Source organism: Ursus americanus, chromosome 2 (genome assembly GCF_024610735.1).
Source record: "Ursus americanus isolate L20-20 chromosome 2, mUrsAme1.1.p, whole genome shotgun sequence".
Classification (NCBI taxonomy): domain Eukaryota; kingdom Metazoa; phylum Chordata; class Mammalia; order Carnivora; family Ursidae; genus Ursus; species Ursus americanus.
The window spans coordinates 92,489,952-92,508,154 of NC_142128.1; the positions used below are offsets into that span (position 1 = coordinate 92,489,952).

General features: G+C 37.6%; 2 protein-coding genes across 4 annotated transcripts in view; one reads left to right on the plus strand and one right to left on the minus strand.

The window, feature by feature from the left end:
- ANKRD45 (ankyrin repeat domain 45) overlaps positions 1 to 18,203 on the plus strand; it is a 60,816-nt gene that overhangs the window by 32,651 nt on the left and 9,962 nt on the right. For all 3 annotated transcript variants that reach the window (XM_045811417.2, XM_045811415.2, XM_087858781.1), the window contains exons 4-5: positions 15,422 to 15,516; positions 17,596 to 17,734. In XM_045811417.2, coding sequence (XP_045667373.1) covers positions 15,422 to 15,516; positions 17,596 to 17,734 — 234 coding nt within the window. The remainder of the gene's footprint in view (positions 1 to 15,421; positions 15,517 to 17,595; positions 17,735 to 18,203) is intronic.
- On the minus strand, positions 4,648 to 6,108 carry TEX50 (testis expressed 50). The gene is made up of 2 exons (XM_045811418.2): positions 5,785 to 6,108; positions 4,648 to 4,861 (listed from the first exon to the last, which is right to left on the minus strand). Exons 1-2 carry the CDS (start codon positions 6,106 to 6,108, stop codon positions 4,649 to 4,651), a joined length of 537 nt encoding a protein of 178 aa, XP_045667374.1. The 3' UTR covers position 4,648.

The window sequence follows — 18,203 nt, forward strand, 5'->3', positions numbered from 1 at the left end:
TAACTAAATTAACGTGAGTTCACTCCTTGGTAAGTCACAGATAGAAACTACCCCAGGTGAGTTGTCACATAAAGGAAACTTTATTTGCAGCAAATAAGGAGATGATGGAGAATAACTTCCAAAGCTGTGATTCCCTAAGCAGGGGTACATGGGTCCCTTTTATTTAGGGTTAGGATATTTAAAAAGGGGTTCCTTGTCCTTGTTTGTACAGGCAAGCATAAGTTCCCCCATGCGCCTTAAGGAAACATGCCTGTACATACGTTGTATGTTATGTAAATGAGGCTTGTGTCCTTGGGGTAGATTTTAGTATTGGAGTGAGATAAAGATAGTTGTCGGTTTTTCTAGAGGTCACTCCATGGCCCATTTGTGCAGGCGTGAGGCAGGGGTTATGCTCAAACTGGTCTGGGTAGTCTGGGCTGGCTGGAGGCCTCCGGCAGTTGCTATCACATAAGAGGTAATTTCAGTTTCCATTTGCCTGAGTTAAGAGATAAACTGGAAAGAAGTGTATAAGGAAAAATATGGGACAGAGGTTGGTGAGCAAAAGCTGATGGGTAGCAAAAGTCACGTCTTGGGATCTAGCTGGTGACAGTAGCAAAAGGAGTGAGTGATGGATTTTATTCCCTATGAGTTATAGATTATACCATCAACAAAGCAAGAGATAATTAGCATTTTCACCTTTTATCAAGTTTTATTTGTACATGTAATCTCAGCTGGTGACAGTGTGTGGAATTTGCTTTTTTTTTCTTCTATTTTGCTATTGACCTCAAACATTGTACTTAATAGAAACTGTACATATTGGAAGGTAGTTGACTGACTAATTTCTAACAATTTCACCAATAATTTCCTGTAAGAATATATGTATGATATATATGTTCAGGGCCATTTTCTGAGAGACTTAGGCAGAGTGGACCATTCTTTTTCTTTCATGGCGTATTTGAGTCATATATTTGCTTTCCCAGGTAGATACAGTTATCATAATTTAAAATGACTTTCCAGGCAAAGTTAATCTATAGTGTTAGAAGTCAGAATAGCTGTTACCTTTCTGCCATGAGGGGAATTTCTAGGGTATAATATTCTTTTTCTTGATCTGGTTGCTTGTTATATGGTATGTTCATTTGTAAAAATTTATTGAGCTGGACATTTATAATTTTTGCACTTTTCTGCATGTATGTTCATGCTGCAATCAAAGGTCAAAAAGCTATGTGCTATTTTGAGTTTTAGTGATATTTTGCTTAATTCATTTCCACAGCCCTGCAGAACATAACTTAGAGATTCCAGGGAGGAAATACCTGTGTAACTATGTATGTGTACACACATTGGTTAAAAAACTATTTGTGAAGTTCACAGCATTCATTTTGCTTAGTTCTCTTGCATTTGTGCTTTCAGCAAGCATTTATTAAATGCCCACTATGAATATAGCATTATTGTAGGTACAACTGGTTGTTCCTGCCCTCTGGACATTTGTTAGGTGGGGGATGATAAGCTATAGACATAAATTACATCAGAAAACCTATGAATAAAGGTTAAAATCAGTAGAGGATGTGGTCCATGCTATGGGGTGGTCAGAGAACATGAATTTGGAGCATGTTGGAGTTGAGCTGGGCCTTGGAGAATGGGTGAGATTTTAATACATTAGAAGGGGACAGGGTGTGAGCACAGCCTGAGCGCTGGGAATGAAAGTGGCTTATTGGGGACAGTGACGAAATTGCCTTACGAGTATAGCAAGTCATAATTTGCACAGGTGGGCTACAGCACAGGTGGAATCATAAAAGAGAAAGTACATAGGCTTTTGAATCAAATTGCTGGAGTTTAAATCCATTTGAAACCTATGTGACCTTGGACTAGGTACTTAAATTCTTTATACCTTAGTTTTATTTTTCAGAAAAGGGAACCAATAATAGTTCCTATGTCTTGGGGGTTGTTGTGAGGAATGAAATGAGATGATATACAGCACTTCCTGCAAGGCCTGGTGTGTGATTAGCACTTGAAAAATGCTACTGCTGTTATTACAGCCAGATAATACCCTGAAATACCAGGCTAAGGTGTTTTCATTTCTGTTGCAACTGGGAGCCACTTGAAAGTTTTATATAGAAAAGGAAGAGGATGAAAGTAATATTTAGGAAGATTCATCTGGTAGCAATAAGGAACTTGCTCATCAGTAACATGAAAGGAGGACTGGGAGAATAGAAATAAAGAAATTGAGGGAAAGTAGCACATTTGGGAAGAAAAAAAAGATGAGTTATACTTTGTGGATTATTTTACAGATAATTATCCACTTGTACTAAATGTTTTATAGGGGCAATATTTCTAAGAATAGCTTCAATTTAATGGTTAGATCTATAAGTAAAAAGAAAACAAATAACAAAGAATTTAAGTGATCTCCCATGAGTAGTTATTGTAGCTGAAATTCACATTGTATAATTTAAAATCCATTTTTGAACAGTGGCCCATGGTACTTAAAAAAAACACAAACCAGGGACAAATTTCACTGTAACTTTTCTGAAAAGAAATAGTTTGGGACTTATGGGTATGGAGTTCCAGTTGTTTTCTTCTTCCTAATATCCATCTGTTTATTTTGGGTTCTTACATTCTTGGGGGAATTATACCTAACATTTCCTAATAATTGAGATAAAAAGACTACAATACTATATAAACTAGTATTCTTTTTTCAGATCAGTGATGGAATTGTAAGGATTTGCGCTTCATGGTAATGTAGCTGCGAAATGTCAGAAACACAAACTACTCAATAAAACATTTAACATTTGTTTCAGACTTAATGAGAGTTTAAACCACTGGTATTTCTTGTTCTAGTGATTAGAGTAGGAGTCACCTGGAGAGGTTTAAGGGGTTGAGGACTCCCTGTGTTGTCAGATGGACTGGGGAGGACCCCCCCCCCCAGGCCCAGAGGCCTTTGCCCAGCCCATCCCTGGTATGTCATTGAAGGCTCTTGGTCTCCCCACAAGAAAGAATTCAAGGGCAGACCAGACACAAAGACTGAGGGGTGCAAGTAGGAAAGCTTATTAAAGTAAGAGTACGCTGTCAAGATGTGAGAGTAGGTGAGCTCGAGAGAGAGCTGCATGCCCTGGCTTGGGATCTCTATCTTTTATTGACAGTTGTTAACTAGGGGGTGAAATATTCATTACTTGGGGAGGGGATTTCTTGGGAGCAGAGTTTTGCACATTTTCTCCCTTATGTCATCACGGTTTCCAGCCTTCTTTGTCTTGGGCCTGTCTGGTTTGATCCGGCTTCTTGTGGCTTGTTTTGGAGGGCTGTCAGGACAGGTCTCTAACCCTTTGCTGGCCTCCAGGCGTCCTGTTAAAGCCTAACCGTCTACTCTAATACCTACCCAAAAAAGAGTCTCCTCTTACTGTTGAAAATTCTACCATTAGAGATCATTCGCTTTGGATTTTCGAGGTTTGGAGACTTTTCAAGAGTTTTCATTAAAAGAAATTTGTATCAGCCTTCTCTTAGAGGGAATTGGTTGACAGGTCAGAACTCTGAAAGAATGGAAGAGACATTTTTGGAGATGTCAGAGTAGGGTTGTGCTAAGGAAGAATGGAAGTAAGGAGGAGAGTCTGGAAACTGGACTTATAGTTAAACTTTTAATAATCCACAATAACCCAGGGCAGGCACTATTCTATTACTTGTACAGACTATAGAGTTATATATCACTGTTTCAAGAATCGTGGTTTTTTTTTTTTTAAGAATTGCTTTTTTAAAGTTTTAAAAGTTTTTTTTCCTCCCTTATATTGATGGGAGGTATATTACAGAACTGGCATGTTTTTCTGGCATTTTTCAACATGTTTTAAATCAAATCTTCTGTCCCAGTCTCAGATAGGTCTCCCAATTTGTTTGGAAAATATGGTAACCGTACTTATAAACACTGAGGTGGCTGATCAACAAAAGTCTGGAATACTTTCTAAAAACTGTGGTAACTTATCAACCAAAACCTGAAATTTTGAAAATGTTGATAATCATTTGTAATAGTGAAAATGGAAAAATTTATACTTTAAAAATTATTCTATTTCTTAATATTTCCATACTATTTTACCAATCTGAGATGGGAAATTGAAAGTTTCCACATGGCCAAAAAATCTACTTGGGAAAGTAAGAAGAATTACAAATTAATTTTATTTATTTATTTATTTATTTATTTATTTATTTATTTATTTATTTATTTATTTATTGTAGCCTCCATTCCCAGGGTGGAGCCCAACGTGGGGCTTGAACTCGTGACCCTGAGATCAAGACCTGAGCTGAGATTAAGAGTCAGACGCTTAAACAACTGAGCCACCCAGGCACCCCACAAATATTATTTAAATCAGAGATTTATTGAAACACTAAATCAAGATTCTATTCTACATATTGGTTAATGATTAGTAATCTAACGCATTAAAAAGAAAAAACACTTAAACATGAAGAAGTGATTGTATACAATCTTTTTCTTGGTACTTTAGTAAGTATGGATGCCTTTTTTGCTGAATAGAAGTAATTTCTCCACCCATACTTTGGAAAGATTCAGTAAAGTATGTGACAAAAAAAATTACGAAGGCTCTCAAAGAACCATTTTTATCCTAGCATGAGTTGTCTCAACAGATTTCTTGTGTAATCTCCATATTGGATGAGCTACATTTGCATACAGATAGGTCTAGTATCCTCTGGCTCCTTCTCCTTCACTCCTCTTCCTCTTTAGTTTTCGGTGCTTGACTTTCTTAGCTGGAGGATGATGGGACATCTGATTCAGGTACTTGGTCATCATTGATGTTGTGGCCACCAGCCGGCAGAGTATTTGATCAATGTCATAGATGGACTGATTTTCTAGGTCATTACCAAATGTATCTGAGGAGGCTGGTTTTTTCAGCTTAAAGAAGAAAGACAGATGATATTATAGATTTTTTTCTTACGGTAGTCCCAATTACATTTGTTTTCTGGGTATGTGCACTTAAACTCTAAACATTACACATTATTTGTCTATACAGAAGAAAGGTTACTATTAAAGAAAGGTGTAAGTGCCAAAGAAATGCTCTTTTGTATATGTTCCCATATAAGATTATAGTGATCATTATCACCATCAGCTAGAATTTAATATGTGCTTTTTATGGTTAGAGAATTCTGTCGAAATTACTTGAATATTAGTAAAATGTTTTCCTTTACTAAGCAGCCTCAGCGTATAATGCAATTAAATCCTAGTAATTTTATAAATATCTAATTGTTGTGAAGGTCAATGAACTTTTAAGATTGCCTCAAAATACAGTGCTATTGGCAAGTGGGGAATTAGTTTAAGAGCACCATTTCCCAGAAAATTATCTTCACCTTAGAAATTAGTTTATAGTCTATTTAAAAAAGAAAAAAAAATACACGACAACTTCGACATACTTAGCTTTCTTAGATAGATCTGGAAGGGACTTTACAGATCCCTTGTCCAGATACTTCACTTATGGATGAGACAGCTGAGAGAGATCGAATTACTTACCTATGGGCCCAGACAGATAACTTCATCTCCTACCCATTCCACTTATTGTAGCTCACTACTTTCCTGATATATTTTGTAACTTGAAAGATTGAGGATGAACTAGATTATTTTAAGGACCTTCTAATTCAATACACATTGTTGAGCCCCAAGTTTGTGCAAGACACTGTACTACATGTTTGGGGGTGAGTGGTGGGGTGAGGAGATGTTACAAAGAGGAATAAGACATGGTACTTTCCCTCAAAGAGGCTGATAATCTTATGTTTTAAAGTTTATGGTATTTATAACTATTACTATTTGCATCACTAATTCACCTTTTTTTGGTGTTTTTTCCATTTCATCCACAGGTAATGCACAGATAAAACAGACAGGATTAAAAAGAGAGCTTGTACTAAAATATAAACGAGACGTAAAGAACCCTGAAATATATCCATACTAGCAAAACTGCAGCATAGTTTGTCCAGAGGGTAAGGTAGACAGTGAGATGGAGAAGGCTTAGCTTTCAGATAATGCATTTCTTCTGGAAAAATCTCCCATCCGACCTTTGTCCAGATAGTTCCATCACAAATGCAGAAGCTCTTCCTAAGGAAGCAGATAAACAACAGAGAAAAAGTTAGGGATAGTCCTTGAATGGACATCTTTCTCAAATGGGGGGAAAAAAATCTATAGCCAAAAAATTGGTCACAGAGCAGAATCGCTCTGGGATCAGTTAATATGGTGCTCTACTCAAAGAATTGTCAGCATAATATACACTGATGATCATTATTACATCATTAGTCATAGTGATTCAGGATAAATTCAGTGATGTCATAAAGGACCACATTGGAACTAAAAGATGTCACCTAACCAATTACTGGGTTTCTTTCTTTTCTTTCCTTCCTTCCTTCCTTCCTTCCTTCCTTCCTTCCTTCCTTCCTTCCTTCCTTCCTTCCTTTTGATTGTATTTTTAGGTAATCTATACACCCAACGTGGGGCTTGAACTCACAACCCCAAGAGTAAGAATTGCATGCTCCACCAACTGAGCCAGCCAGGCACCCCTACTGGGCTTCTTAGGGATATTTTTCCTTGCTTTTTGCCAGAATGTTTTGAACTTTTTCCCTTTTCTGAAAATGAAGACTTTACTAATTTTTGCTTGCTAATAAATTCTGTAATCATATGAACAGATTTTCATGGAAATAATTTACCTGTATCTCCTCCAAGCCTCCTGAGGTATGGCAGTTTTATTTCTACCTAAAGAGTTGCTATAGCCATACCCTTCCACACAATTTAGCATCTGCTTCTGTTTTTTTCACTCTGGAATGTCCTTCCCTTCAAATAGTTAAGCACATATTGAGTTCTTCCCCCTTTTAACCTGTGTCCCTTTGGTGGCAATGTGGTACTGTCCGATAGTGAGTGAGGGGGTGTGGAATTCGGCATGGACTATGATAAAAAGATGAGCCATAGATCCTGCCTTTAAAGAGCTTACAGTCTAGAGATAGAAGCAAAAAACAAGATAGGAAAAATTATGAGACAGACTAAAATGAGAGTTAACTCAAATTATAATCGTGTAGCAGTTGAGAGAGCAATGAGTTCTACTTGGGGGAATCAGAAGTTTCACAGAAGAGAATTTGAGTAAGCTTTGAAGATCAACTAGAATTTTGGAAAATGGCAATGCAGAGAGGGCATCTTAGGTTGAGGAAACATAATAGAGAAATCCTATGTCAACATTCATATAATAAATATTTATTGAGCACCTCTATGTGCTAAATACTGTTCTAAGACCTGAGAATATATGCACAACTTGCCGCAAAACAGAATCTTTATGTTCCTTAAGTTTACTTTCCAGTAGGAAGACCCAGAAAATATATCTGTCAAAATCTATAAATCTATGGGGTGCTTTTGAGAAAAGTAGAGCAGCAGGGGGTTAGGAAGTTGCAAGTGAATGAGTGAGTGTGTGTTCCTTTATAGAGGGCCAGCAGGAAAGGCCTCTCTGATAAGCTAATGTCGGAGCAGAGACCTGAGGAACTGAGAGCCATGTTGGCAGGTGGGGATGTTGCTCTGTAAATAATGGGTAGACTCTCTGGACGAATGTTGGAAGGGGTAAAGCTAGGAAGATAGTTTGTGGCTAGATGGATGTTGGAGGGCTCTGTGTTTTATTCAGTAGTCAGTAGGGAGTCATTTATAGAGTTTTGAGGAGAGGAGTGACAGAATAATAAACTTGCCAAGTGTTTTACTGTATCCCAGGCACTGTGCCAAGATACTTGCATGCATTATACTATATTTTGTTTAGTCCTTATAACAATGCCATGAAGACTGTTCTATAATACTTCCATTTTATATATGAAACGTGGAGGGGTTAAGGTATTACTATGGTCTAAATGTTTGTGTCTCCCCCACCCCCAATTCATATGTTGAATACTAATGCTGAATGTGATAGTTTTAGGAGGTATAGGGCCTTTGGCAGTGCTTAGAACATAAGGGTGGAACCCTCACGAATAAGATTAGTGTCCTTTTAAGAGTTCCCACAGAACTCCCTAGCCCCTTCCACCATGTGAAGGTGTAGCAAGAAGGTGCCAGCTATGAAGGAAGAGGGCTCTCACCAGACCACGACCATGTTGGTGCCTTGATCTTGGATTTCTCAGTCTCCAGAACTGTGAGAAATGAATTTCTGTTGTTTATAATCTACCCAGTCAGTGATGTTTTGCTATAGCAGCCTGAATGCATCACACAGGTGTGGTGGTATTAAGAGGATGCTTGCAATAAACTCATCTACCAAGCCACCCCAAATAAACATGTGCTCTCAGTAAGATCAGCATGCTTATACAAATGCAGTTTCATGACAAGTTCTTTAGTCCTGTCTGATAACTAATTCCTCTATCCTGCATTGGAATTCTGGAACTACCACTGACTCCAGGTTACCCAAATAGTGTAGCCAAAATCTAAACCTTGGATTCCAGTTTAGGGAATTAATTTTGCTTGCAGCGTGATTGATAGGTTTGAAGCTGTGAAGGGCTGGAAGCAATACTAGTTAACTGGTCCGTATACATTAATACAATTCCTGGAGCACGTGGGTGGCTCAGTTGGTTGAGTGTCCAACTCTTGATCTCGGCTCAGGTCTTGATCTCAGGGTCGAACATTTGAGCCCTGTGTCGAGCCCAGCATGGAGCCTACTTAAAAAACAAACAAATAAAAAAAAACACAAGAAAGTATTCCAGAAGTGGGTCTGAATGTGACTTCTTTTATTATGTCCACTTTACAGATACACAAATGAGGCTTAGGAGATTGTTAGGTACTACAGATGACACAGTTGATTATTACAGTGATTTTTTTTAAGTTTCTATTTCAATTCCAGTTAGTTACCATACAGTGTAATATTAGTTTCAGATGTACAGTTTAGTGATTCAGCACTCCACACAACACCCAGTGCTCATCACAACAAGCACCCTCCTCAATCTCAATCGCCTATTTCACCAACTCCCCTCCCACCTCCCCTCTGGTAACCATCAGTTCTCTATTGTTAAGAGTCTGTTTCTTGGTGTGCCTCTCTCTCTTTTTTTTTCCCTTTGTTCCTTTGTTTTGTTTCTTAAATTCCACATAGGAGCAAAATCATATGGTATTTGTCTTTTTCTGATTGACTTATTTTGCTTAGCTAACACTGTGGATGGTAACTCCATCCACATCCTTGCAAATGGCAAGACTGTGTTCTTTTTTAAGGTTAAGTAATATTCCATTTTATATAAACACCACATGAGTATAGATGTCCGAATTCATTCTATGAGGCCATGATTGGTGAATGATTCTTTTAATGTACTGTTGGGTTCTGTTTGCTATTGAGAATTTTTGCATCCATGTTCATCAGGGATATTGGCCTGTAGTTTTCTTTTTAGGGGAGTCTTTTTCTGGTTTTGGTATCAGGGTAATGCTGGCCTCATAGAATGAATTCCAAGACTGTTTTTTGGAATAGTTTGAGAAGAACAGATATTAACTCTTCTTTAAATGTTTGGTAGAATTTGTCTGTGAAGCCATCTAGCCCTGGACTTTGGTTTGTTAGGAGATTTTTATTACTGATTCAGTTTCTTTGCTGGTTATCAGTCTGTTCAAGTTTTCTATTTCTTCTTGTTTCAGTTTTGGTAGTTTATACGTTTCTAGGAATTTATCTATTTCTTCTAGGTTGTCCAATTTGTTGGCATATAGTTTTTCATAATCTTCTCTTATGATTGTATTTCTGTGGTGTTGGTTGTTATTTCTCCTCTCTTATTCATGATTTTATTTATTGGGTCCTTTTTCTTTTCTTTTTGGTAAGTGTGGCTAGGGGTTTCATTGGTTTCATTGATCTCCTGGTTTCATTGATCTCTTCCATTGTTTTTTTTTTTTTTTTTAGTTTCTATATCATTTATTTCTGCTCTAATCTTTATTATTTCCTTCCTTCTTTTGGCTTTGGGCTTCTTTTCTTGTTCTTTCTCTAGCTCCTTTAAGTGTAAGGGTAGGTTGTTCAGTTGAGGTTTTTCTTGCCTCTGGAGGTAGGCCTGTATTGCTATATACTTCCTCTTGTGACCACTTTTGCTGCATCCCAAACGTTTTGGACCATTTGTTTTCATTTTCATTTATTTCTATGTATTTTTTATTTCTTTTTTGATTTCCTGGTTGACCCATTCATTGTTTTGTAGCATGTGGTTTAAGCTCCATGTATTTGTGGACTTTTCTTTTGTGTGTGTGTGTGGTTTACTTCAAATTTCATAACATTGTAGTAAGAAAATATGCATGGTATAATCTCAATCTTTTTGTACTTGTTGAGGCCTGATCTGTGACTTAGTATGTGATCTGTTCTGGAGACTGTCCCATTTGTACTTGAAAAGAATATGTATTCTGCTGTTTTAGGATGGAATGTTCTGAATATGTCTGTTAAGTCCATGTTGTCCAGTGTGTCATTCAGAGCCATTATTTCCTTGTTGATCTGTTTAGATGATATGTGCATTGATATAAATGGGGTGTTAAAGTCCCCTGCTATTGTTGTATTGTTATCCTTTCGTTCCTTTATGTTTTTTATTGTTTTATATATTTGGGTGCTCCCATACTGGATGCATAAATATTTATAATTATTAGTTGGATTGTCCCCTTTATTATGCTATAGTGCCCTTCTTTATCTCTTGATATAGACTTCATTTTAAAGTCTAGTTTTCCCGTATAAGTATTGCTACTCTCGTGTTCTTTTGACATCCATTAACATGATAAATGGTTCTCTGTCCCCTCACTTTCAATCTGCAGGTGTAAAATGAGTCTTGTGTAAGCAGCATATAGACGAGTTTTGTTTTTTTTAATCCAGTCTGGTACCCTGTGTTTTTTGATTGGAACATTTAGTCCATTTACATTCAGCGTAATTATTGGTAGATATGTACTTAGTACCATTTTATTACTTGTTTTGTCATTGTTTCTGGAGATGTTCTCTGTTCCTTTCTTGTTTTTGTCACTTTTAGTCTTTCCTTTCTACTCAAGGAATCCCTTTTAATATTTCTTGCAGGGCTGGTTTAGTTTTTGTTTGTCTGGGAAACTCTTTTACTCTTCTTCTCTTCCGAATGATTGCCTTGCTGGATAGAATATTCTTGGCTACAGATTTTTCCCATTCAGCACTTTGAATATGTCATGCCACTCTTTTCTGGCTTGCCATGTTTTTGTTGAGAAATCTGTAGCTAGTCTTATGGGTCTTCCCTTGTAAGTTAAGGACTTCTTTTGTCTTTCTGCTTTTAAGATTTCTTCTTTATCACTATATTTTGCAAATTTAGTTACAATATTTTTGGTGTTGGCCTGCTTTTGTTGATTTTGATGGGAGTTCTCTGTGCCTCCTGGATCTGGATGTTTGTTTCCTTCTCCAGATTAGGGAAGTTTTTTGCTATTATTTCTTCAAATAAATTTTCTGCTCCCTTTTCTCTCTTCTTCTTCTGGGACTCCTATAATACAAATGTCATTACTTTTGATGATGAAGTCACTCAGTTCCATAAGATGAAGTCTATTTTCATGTTCCATAATTCTTCTTTCACTCCTTCCTTCAGCTTCCTTATTTTCCATTATTTTGTCTTCTGTAACACTAATTCATTCTTCTTTTTCTTCCAGCCTGCTGTTCATTGCCTTAAGCCTGTTTCTAATCTCAATTATTTCATTTTTCATTTCTGACAGATTCTTTTTAACTTTATTACTTCTGTGTTATGGGTCTCCCTGAAGCTTTCCATTCTTTTCTCAAGTCCAGTGAGTATACTTATGATGCTTTAAATTTTCCATCAGGCATGTTACTTATATTTGTTTTTGCTTAGATCTCTGTCTGTGACCTTATCTTGTTCTTTCATGTGGGATGAATTCTTCCATCTTGGCACTTTGTCTAAGTCTCTGCCTCCTCCTTCTCGCCCTCTTCTTCTTATTTCTTCTTTCTTCTTCACTGTGGCCTCCTCTCTCGCTTTAGTTGTGGAATTTGTTCTGTCAGTCTTCAGGTTCATTTCTGGGGTATTTAGGATGATCGTTATCTACTTTGGTTTGTGGGACAAGATGAGCCTAGGGTCCCCCTATCCTGCTTCCATCTTCCTCTGTAGATTGATCTTTTTAACTCTATCAAAAACTCCTACACGGAGTTTCATGAGATTTTGTATGCTGATCATGGTAGGCTGGATAATGGCCCCCAAAGATATCCAGGTCCTAATTACTGGAACCCGTGAATGTTATAGGGCAAAATGGACTTTGCAGATATGATTAAGGATTTTGGGACTGAGAGATTATCATGGATTCTCCTGGTGGACCCTAAATATAATCACAAGGAAATAGAGGAGGAAATAGATGTTTATAAGAAGGAAATAGATGTTTGACACAAAGAGGAGAATGTGATGTGACTGGAAGCAGAGAGTGACATGATGCACTTTGGAGGTGTTGGGAGGGGCCACAATCTGAGGAAAACAAAATTGCTAGAAGCTAAAAAAGGCAAGGAATAGTTTTTCCCCTCAGGCCTCTAGAAGGATTCAGCCCTGTATATGCTTGACTTTAGTCCAGTGAAACCAATTTCAGACTTCTGGCACCTAGAAGTGTGAAAGAATACAGTAGTGTTTTAAGCCATCAAGTCTATGATCATTTGTTATAGCAGCCATAGGAAACTAATACAGATTTTGGTACCTGGAATTGAGGTGCAGCTGTAAAATATATCTAAAAATGTGGAAGCAGCTTTGGAATTGGGTAATGAGTAGATAGAAGAATTTTGAGATGCAAAATAGAAAAAACCTAGGTTGCCTTGAGCAGACTGTTGGTAGAAACACAGACGTTAGAGATGCTGCTGGTGATGGCTCAGAAGGAAAAGAGGAGCTTGTTATTGGAAAATGAGGAAAGACAATCATTGTGGAAAGCTTGGCTGAATTGTGTCCTGTCCTTATATCAAAAGTAGAACTTGTAAGTGGGGAACTTGGATATTTAGCTAAAGGGATTTCTAAACAGTGTTGAAGGCATGACCTGGTTTCTTCTTGTTGCTTATAGTAAAATGTGAGAGGGGAACGAAAAATTGAGGAAAAAACTGTTATGTAAAAGGGAAACAGGACTTGATGATTTGGGAAATTCTCAGCCTATCCAGGCAGCAAAAGTGCTAAAATTAGGAGATTCACTGTTAGGAAAGTGTGCTCTGGAGAAAAAGCAAGGATGTGGCTGGACAGTGTTCTGTGGGTACTGAAGAGATTGGGTGTGTTACTCATGGTGCCGCTCAGCCATCTTAGCAGAAGTCAGAGATAGAAATAAGATTATCCAAGAAGGACCTGTGGAGGAGCCTCTCGCTTAATGGAATGAGTCTCTGTGGCTTGCAGGAAGACTCACAAGGTTTTTGAGGATGTTATACCAGCAGGAACATTGTCAGTTTGAACAAGGGGAGATAGAGAAAACAAAAAGGAAAAAAGGCTGCTTGGGGCACCTGGGTGGCTCAGTTGGTTAAGTGTCTGCCTTCGACTCAGGTCATGCTTTCAGGGTCCTAGGATCCAGCCCCGTGTCGGGCTCCCTGCTCAGCAGGAAGTCTGCTTCTCTCTCTCACTCTGCTGCTCCCCCTGCTTGTGCACTCTCTCTCAAATAGATAAATAAAATCTTTTAAAAAAGGAAAAAGGCTATTGGACTCTCAAAACCCTACAGGCAGGAAACAGACTGATGAGGCTCTTCAGCTATGAACACATGCTACCTTTCCTAAAAAAGAATGATTCAGGCTGAAACACAGGCCAAGAGGATGGAGCCTTCTGCCACAGAGGATTATTCCTAGGTCTTGACACCTAATAGGATTTGCCCTCTGGGATTCCAAAATTGCTTGGGACTGCTGGTTCCTGTTTTCCTTCCACTTTCTCTCTTTCTGAATGGCAGTGTCTACAACTCTTACACTGCGCTTATCCCACCATTGTATTTTGGGAGTTGAGAACTTGATTTCTAGTTTCACAAGTCAGCAGATGGAGAGAAATTTTACTCCATGATGATGGATCACACCAAAGTCTCACCCATAGCTTGTTTAGATGATTTAGATGATGATATTTGAGACTTTTGAGTTGATGATATTTTAGATGAGCCTTTGGACATGGGTTGATGTAATGTGCTGAGATTTTTGGATGTTGGGATGAGGTAAATGTATTTTACATGTGGGATAGATGTGAATTTTAGGGCAGGCTGTGATGAGCTAAAAAATGGCTACCAGACACATCTAGGTCCTTATCTCTGGAACCTGTGAATGTTAGTTCATATGGCAAAATGGATTTTGTAGATCCTTCAGTTAAGGATGAGGAGATTATTCTGGATTATCCAGGTGAGACCTGATGTACTTTGAAGATGGAGGAAAGAGCCACCAGTCAAGGATACAGGCTACCACTAGTGGTTGAAAAGGGCAAGAAAATGGGTTTTCCTCTTGGGTCCCTCAGCCTTGCCAACACCTTGACTTTAGCTCATTGATACCAATTTCAAACCTCTGGATTCTAGAACTGTGAGAAAATAAATTTGTATTGTTGTAAGCCATCAAAATTTGTAGCAATTTGTTACCGCAGCCATAGGAAGTAAATACATCAACCTTCAAATTAATTTGGGGCTTATCTACAATTTACAGTATTCAGTTGTTCCATCTAGGAATATAGTAAACCTTTCCATTTATTTGAGTCTTTTATTTCTCTCGAAGTGTAATTTTATTCAAACAGGTCTTGCAGATTTTGTGATGACATTACTATGGGTGCTGTAGTGAATATAATTATTTTAAACACTTTTTTTTTTAAGAGAAAATCTGGGTGCCTGGCTGGCTCAGTTGGAGGAGCATGCTGCTCTTGATCTCAGGGTCATGGGTTTGAGCCCCATGTTGGGTGTAGAGATTACTTAAATAAATATTTTTAAAAAGAGAAAAGCTATTTTTGAATTTATTTTGAAGGATCACAAAGGGTAAAGCAAGTGACAGCTCATCTATTGGAAATGAATTTTTGTTCCTTTCTCTAGAGTAGTTATTTTAATGGAATATGGTCTCTTTGGGATTAGATGTCACATTTAATATTTATTTGTCTTCAAAATTTTAGCACAATTTTAGGAACACAGTAAATGTCCCAAAGTGCTATGCTAGTTGAGTATTATCTATCTTGAAATTCAATGGAAATAACCTTAATGAATCTACACACAGTCTTTTTTTTTTTTTTAAGATTTTTTACTTGTTTACCTGAGAGAGAGAGAGCAAGCGAGAGAGAGAGCATGAGTGGGGCGGGGGGGGGGTGCTGCGAGGAAGGTGGAAGGCATCGGGAGGGGGAGAAACAGACCCCTCACTGAGCAGGGAGCCCAACATGCGGCTCAGTCACAGGGCCCCGAGATCATGACCTGAGCTGAAGGCAGATGCTTAACCAACTGAGCCACCCAGACACCCCTTCTATACACAGTCTTTATAAACTCTGGGTATATAATAGTATCTTGTAAATTTGTCTTATTATTGTGCATTTTATTGTTCTGTTCCTTCAGCTGCAAGGCTGACTCTGAAAAAATATATTGCAAAGGTCTCTGCAGCTGTTACAGACACAGAAAAGGGACCAGGAAAGCTCTTTAAGGAAGACAAGGTACTGCATTGTGATTATTGTTTGTTCAAAAGTCTTTTAAGATTTTTGCCTTACATCTTTAATTTCTATACTAATGCTCTATAGAGGTAGATGGTGGTCCTTACTGCTGTCTTCTCCCTCCCTCCCTCCCTCCCTCCCCACTTTCCTCTTACCCTCCTTCCCTCCCTCCTTCCTTCCTTTGCTCCTTCCTTGGTAAACTACTAGTAAGAGATAGACTGATAAAAATTAAATGAAATAATATTAAGTGACATCGAGATGTATGTACTAAGTGTTACACTCAACAACATGAATACTTTTTTTAAAAAAAAGATTTATTTTTTTAGAGAGAGAGAGTGAGTGAGTGTGCATGAGCAAGGGGGGAGGAGGAGGGGCAGAGGGACAGGGAGAGAGAGAGTCTTAAGCAGACTTTACATGCTGAGTGGGGAGCCCTATGTGAGGTCGATTTTACAACCCTGAGATCACCATCCTGAGATCATGACCTGAGCCGAAACCAAGAGACTGGTGCTTAAGTGACTGAGTCAGCCAGGCACCCGAACATGAATACATTTTTTAAATGTATTGTTGAGTGAAAAAAAAATCAGCAAAGACTATAGAGATTTTCATAAACTTCAAAACCAAGCAAAATAAAGCTATATTGTTTAGGGATACATACATATAAGGTAAAACTATTAAAAAAGAAAGCAAAGTTATAAGCACAGATTGTCATTATCTCTTGGAGGAAGACAGGGGGATGAATTATGGGTGGGGCACAGAAATAGTGTTATTCTGGCAATGTGCTGGTTTTTCTGTTGATTAGTGGGGTCTACTGATACTCATTTCATTAAGTTTTGCTTTATTTATTTATGTTATGTTATGTTATGTTATGTTATGTTATGTTATGTTAGTTACCATATGGTACATCATTACCTTTTGACATAGTGTCCCATGATTCATTGTTTGCGTATAACACCGAGTGCTCCATACAAAACTTATATATATATCATATTTTAATTTCTTTGTATATATACATTACACATTCAAATTTTACACAATGGTAAAAGAAAAAGATACCCAAATGTAAGGATAGCTAATTGTAAAGCCAACCTCCCACATTTACCATATACTAAGTTCTGCATATGGACTAGTTTATTGCTTTGGATATACACTAAGATAAAAAGATATGCTTCAGGTACCAGAAATGTGTTTTGGTTTTAAATGATCTCTCTCGGGCACCTGGGTGGCTCAGTCCGTTGGGTGACTCTTGATTTCAGCTCTGGTTGTGATCTCAGGGTGGTGGATGGAGCCCCACGTAGGGCGTCGCACTCAGTGGGGAGTCTGTTTTCTCTCTCCGTCTGCCCCTCCCCCTGCTTGGGCTCTCTCTTTTTCTCTCTCTCTCAAATAAATTAATCTTAAAAAAATAAACTCTCTTGCATTTCTGTGCAGGATGTTCTGTGAATTCCCTATGACTTATAATTCTGATGAAAACGAATTAGCTATTGCTCAAAGTGTAATACATCCCCACGTCTGAGAACATGATAAGTTACACATTTCACTGTGGTTTGTAAAACGCTTTACAAAATCTCTTATGAAACCAACAAAATATAGGCACAATTCTATTAGAATAGCTGTTTCAGCTATTGGATCTGGGAAACAAAAATTTCCTGCCACAGACAGTGCCTTGTCCAACTAGTTGCTATAAAAGCTTTTTTAATGTCAGTTTTTAAATATTTGGTTATTTGAACTAATACTGTGTACATATAGTAATAATTAGAATAAAATTGAAATGCCTAAAACAAACTTAATAGCTTTCTCTCTTCCATTTCCAGTCTTACTACTTTACCTGTGCTTCTGATAACAATCTTGTGTTAATTTCGCCATACTTGTCCCATCACTTATATAAACATATGTACACACACATGCAGTTTTATAAGGTTTTGTTTGTATGAAAATGGGATTACACTATACATATTATTCTTTTTTGAAACTACGTATTATTCCTTGCCATCATCGCAGAAAGTTCTGTTGCACAGTGCTGGTTTAGAGATACTATAGAGTTTTATTTTTCAGTAAACAAGTAGGAAACTTTGTTTCTGTCTCTAGAATACTATCCTCACTGCATGCTGTGTAAAAAAGGAGTGGTTGGAAACCCATCTGGAAGCTTCCATTAACGAGATTTTTGAACAGAAACAACAATTGGAAGATATTGTGACTCCTATCTTCACAAAAATGGCAACACCACGTAAGTTTTGGATGAAAATGGTTTGAATGTCAGAAAAGATGAATGTGAGGTTCAGCGTTGTTATTTCTGAGATGCTCTGATTTTAACAATCTTCATTTAGTAGCCATTAACCTTTTATCAGCACATATACAAGTATGATATAACTCCCTAGGTTTATTATTAGTTTCAGTATTAAGAATAACTAAAAATAATAACTGAATTATTTCTATAGAGAATGTCTAATACTAATCTTAATATTGTTACCAATACTCGTTACTTAATTTTATATAATTTACTATGCCTTTGATTTTCAACTAGGAAGGCATATCCTCCTAGGAGAGAGAGTGGCAGAATTTTAAAAAGCACTTTCAGTATTATAACTGTATTTTGAAAAGCCTGTTGGGGGAATACTCTCCTGTCCCTGGGGAAGGTGCACTATCAGAACCTCGGTGGCAGCCATACCTAGAATTTTTAAAATACCAGCTTTATT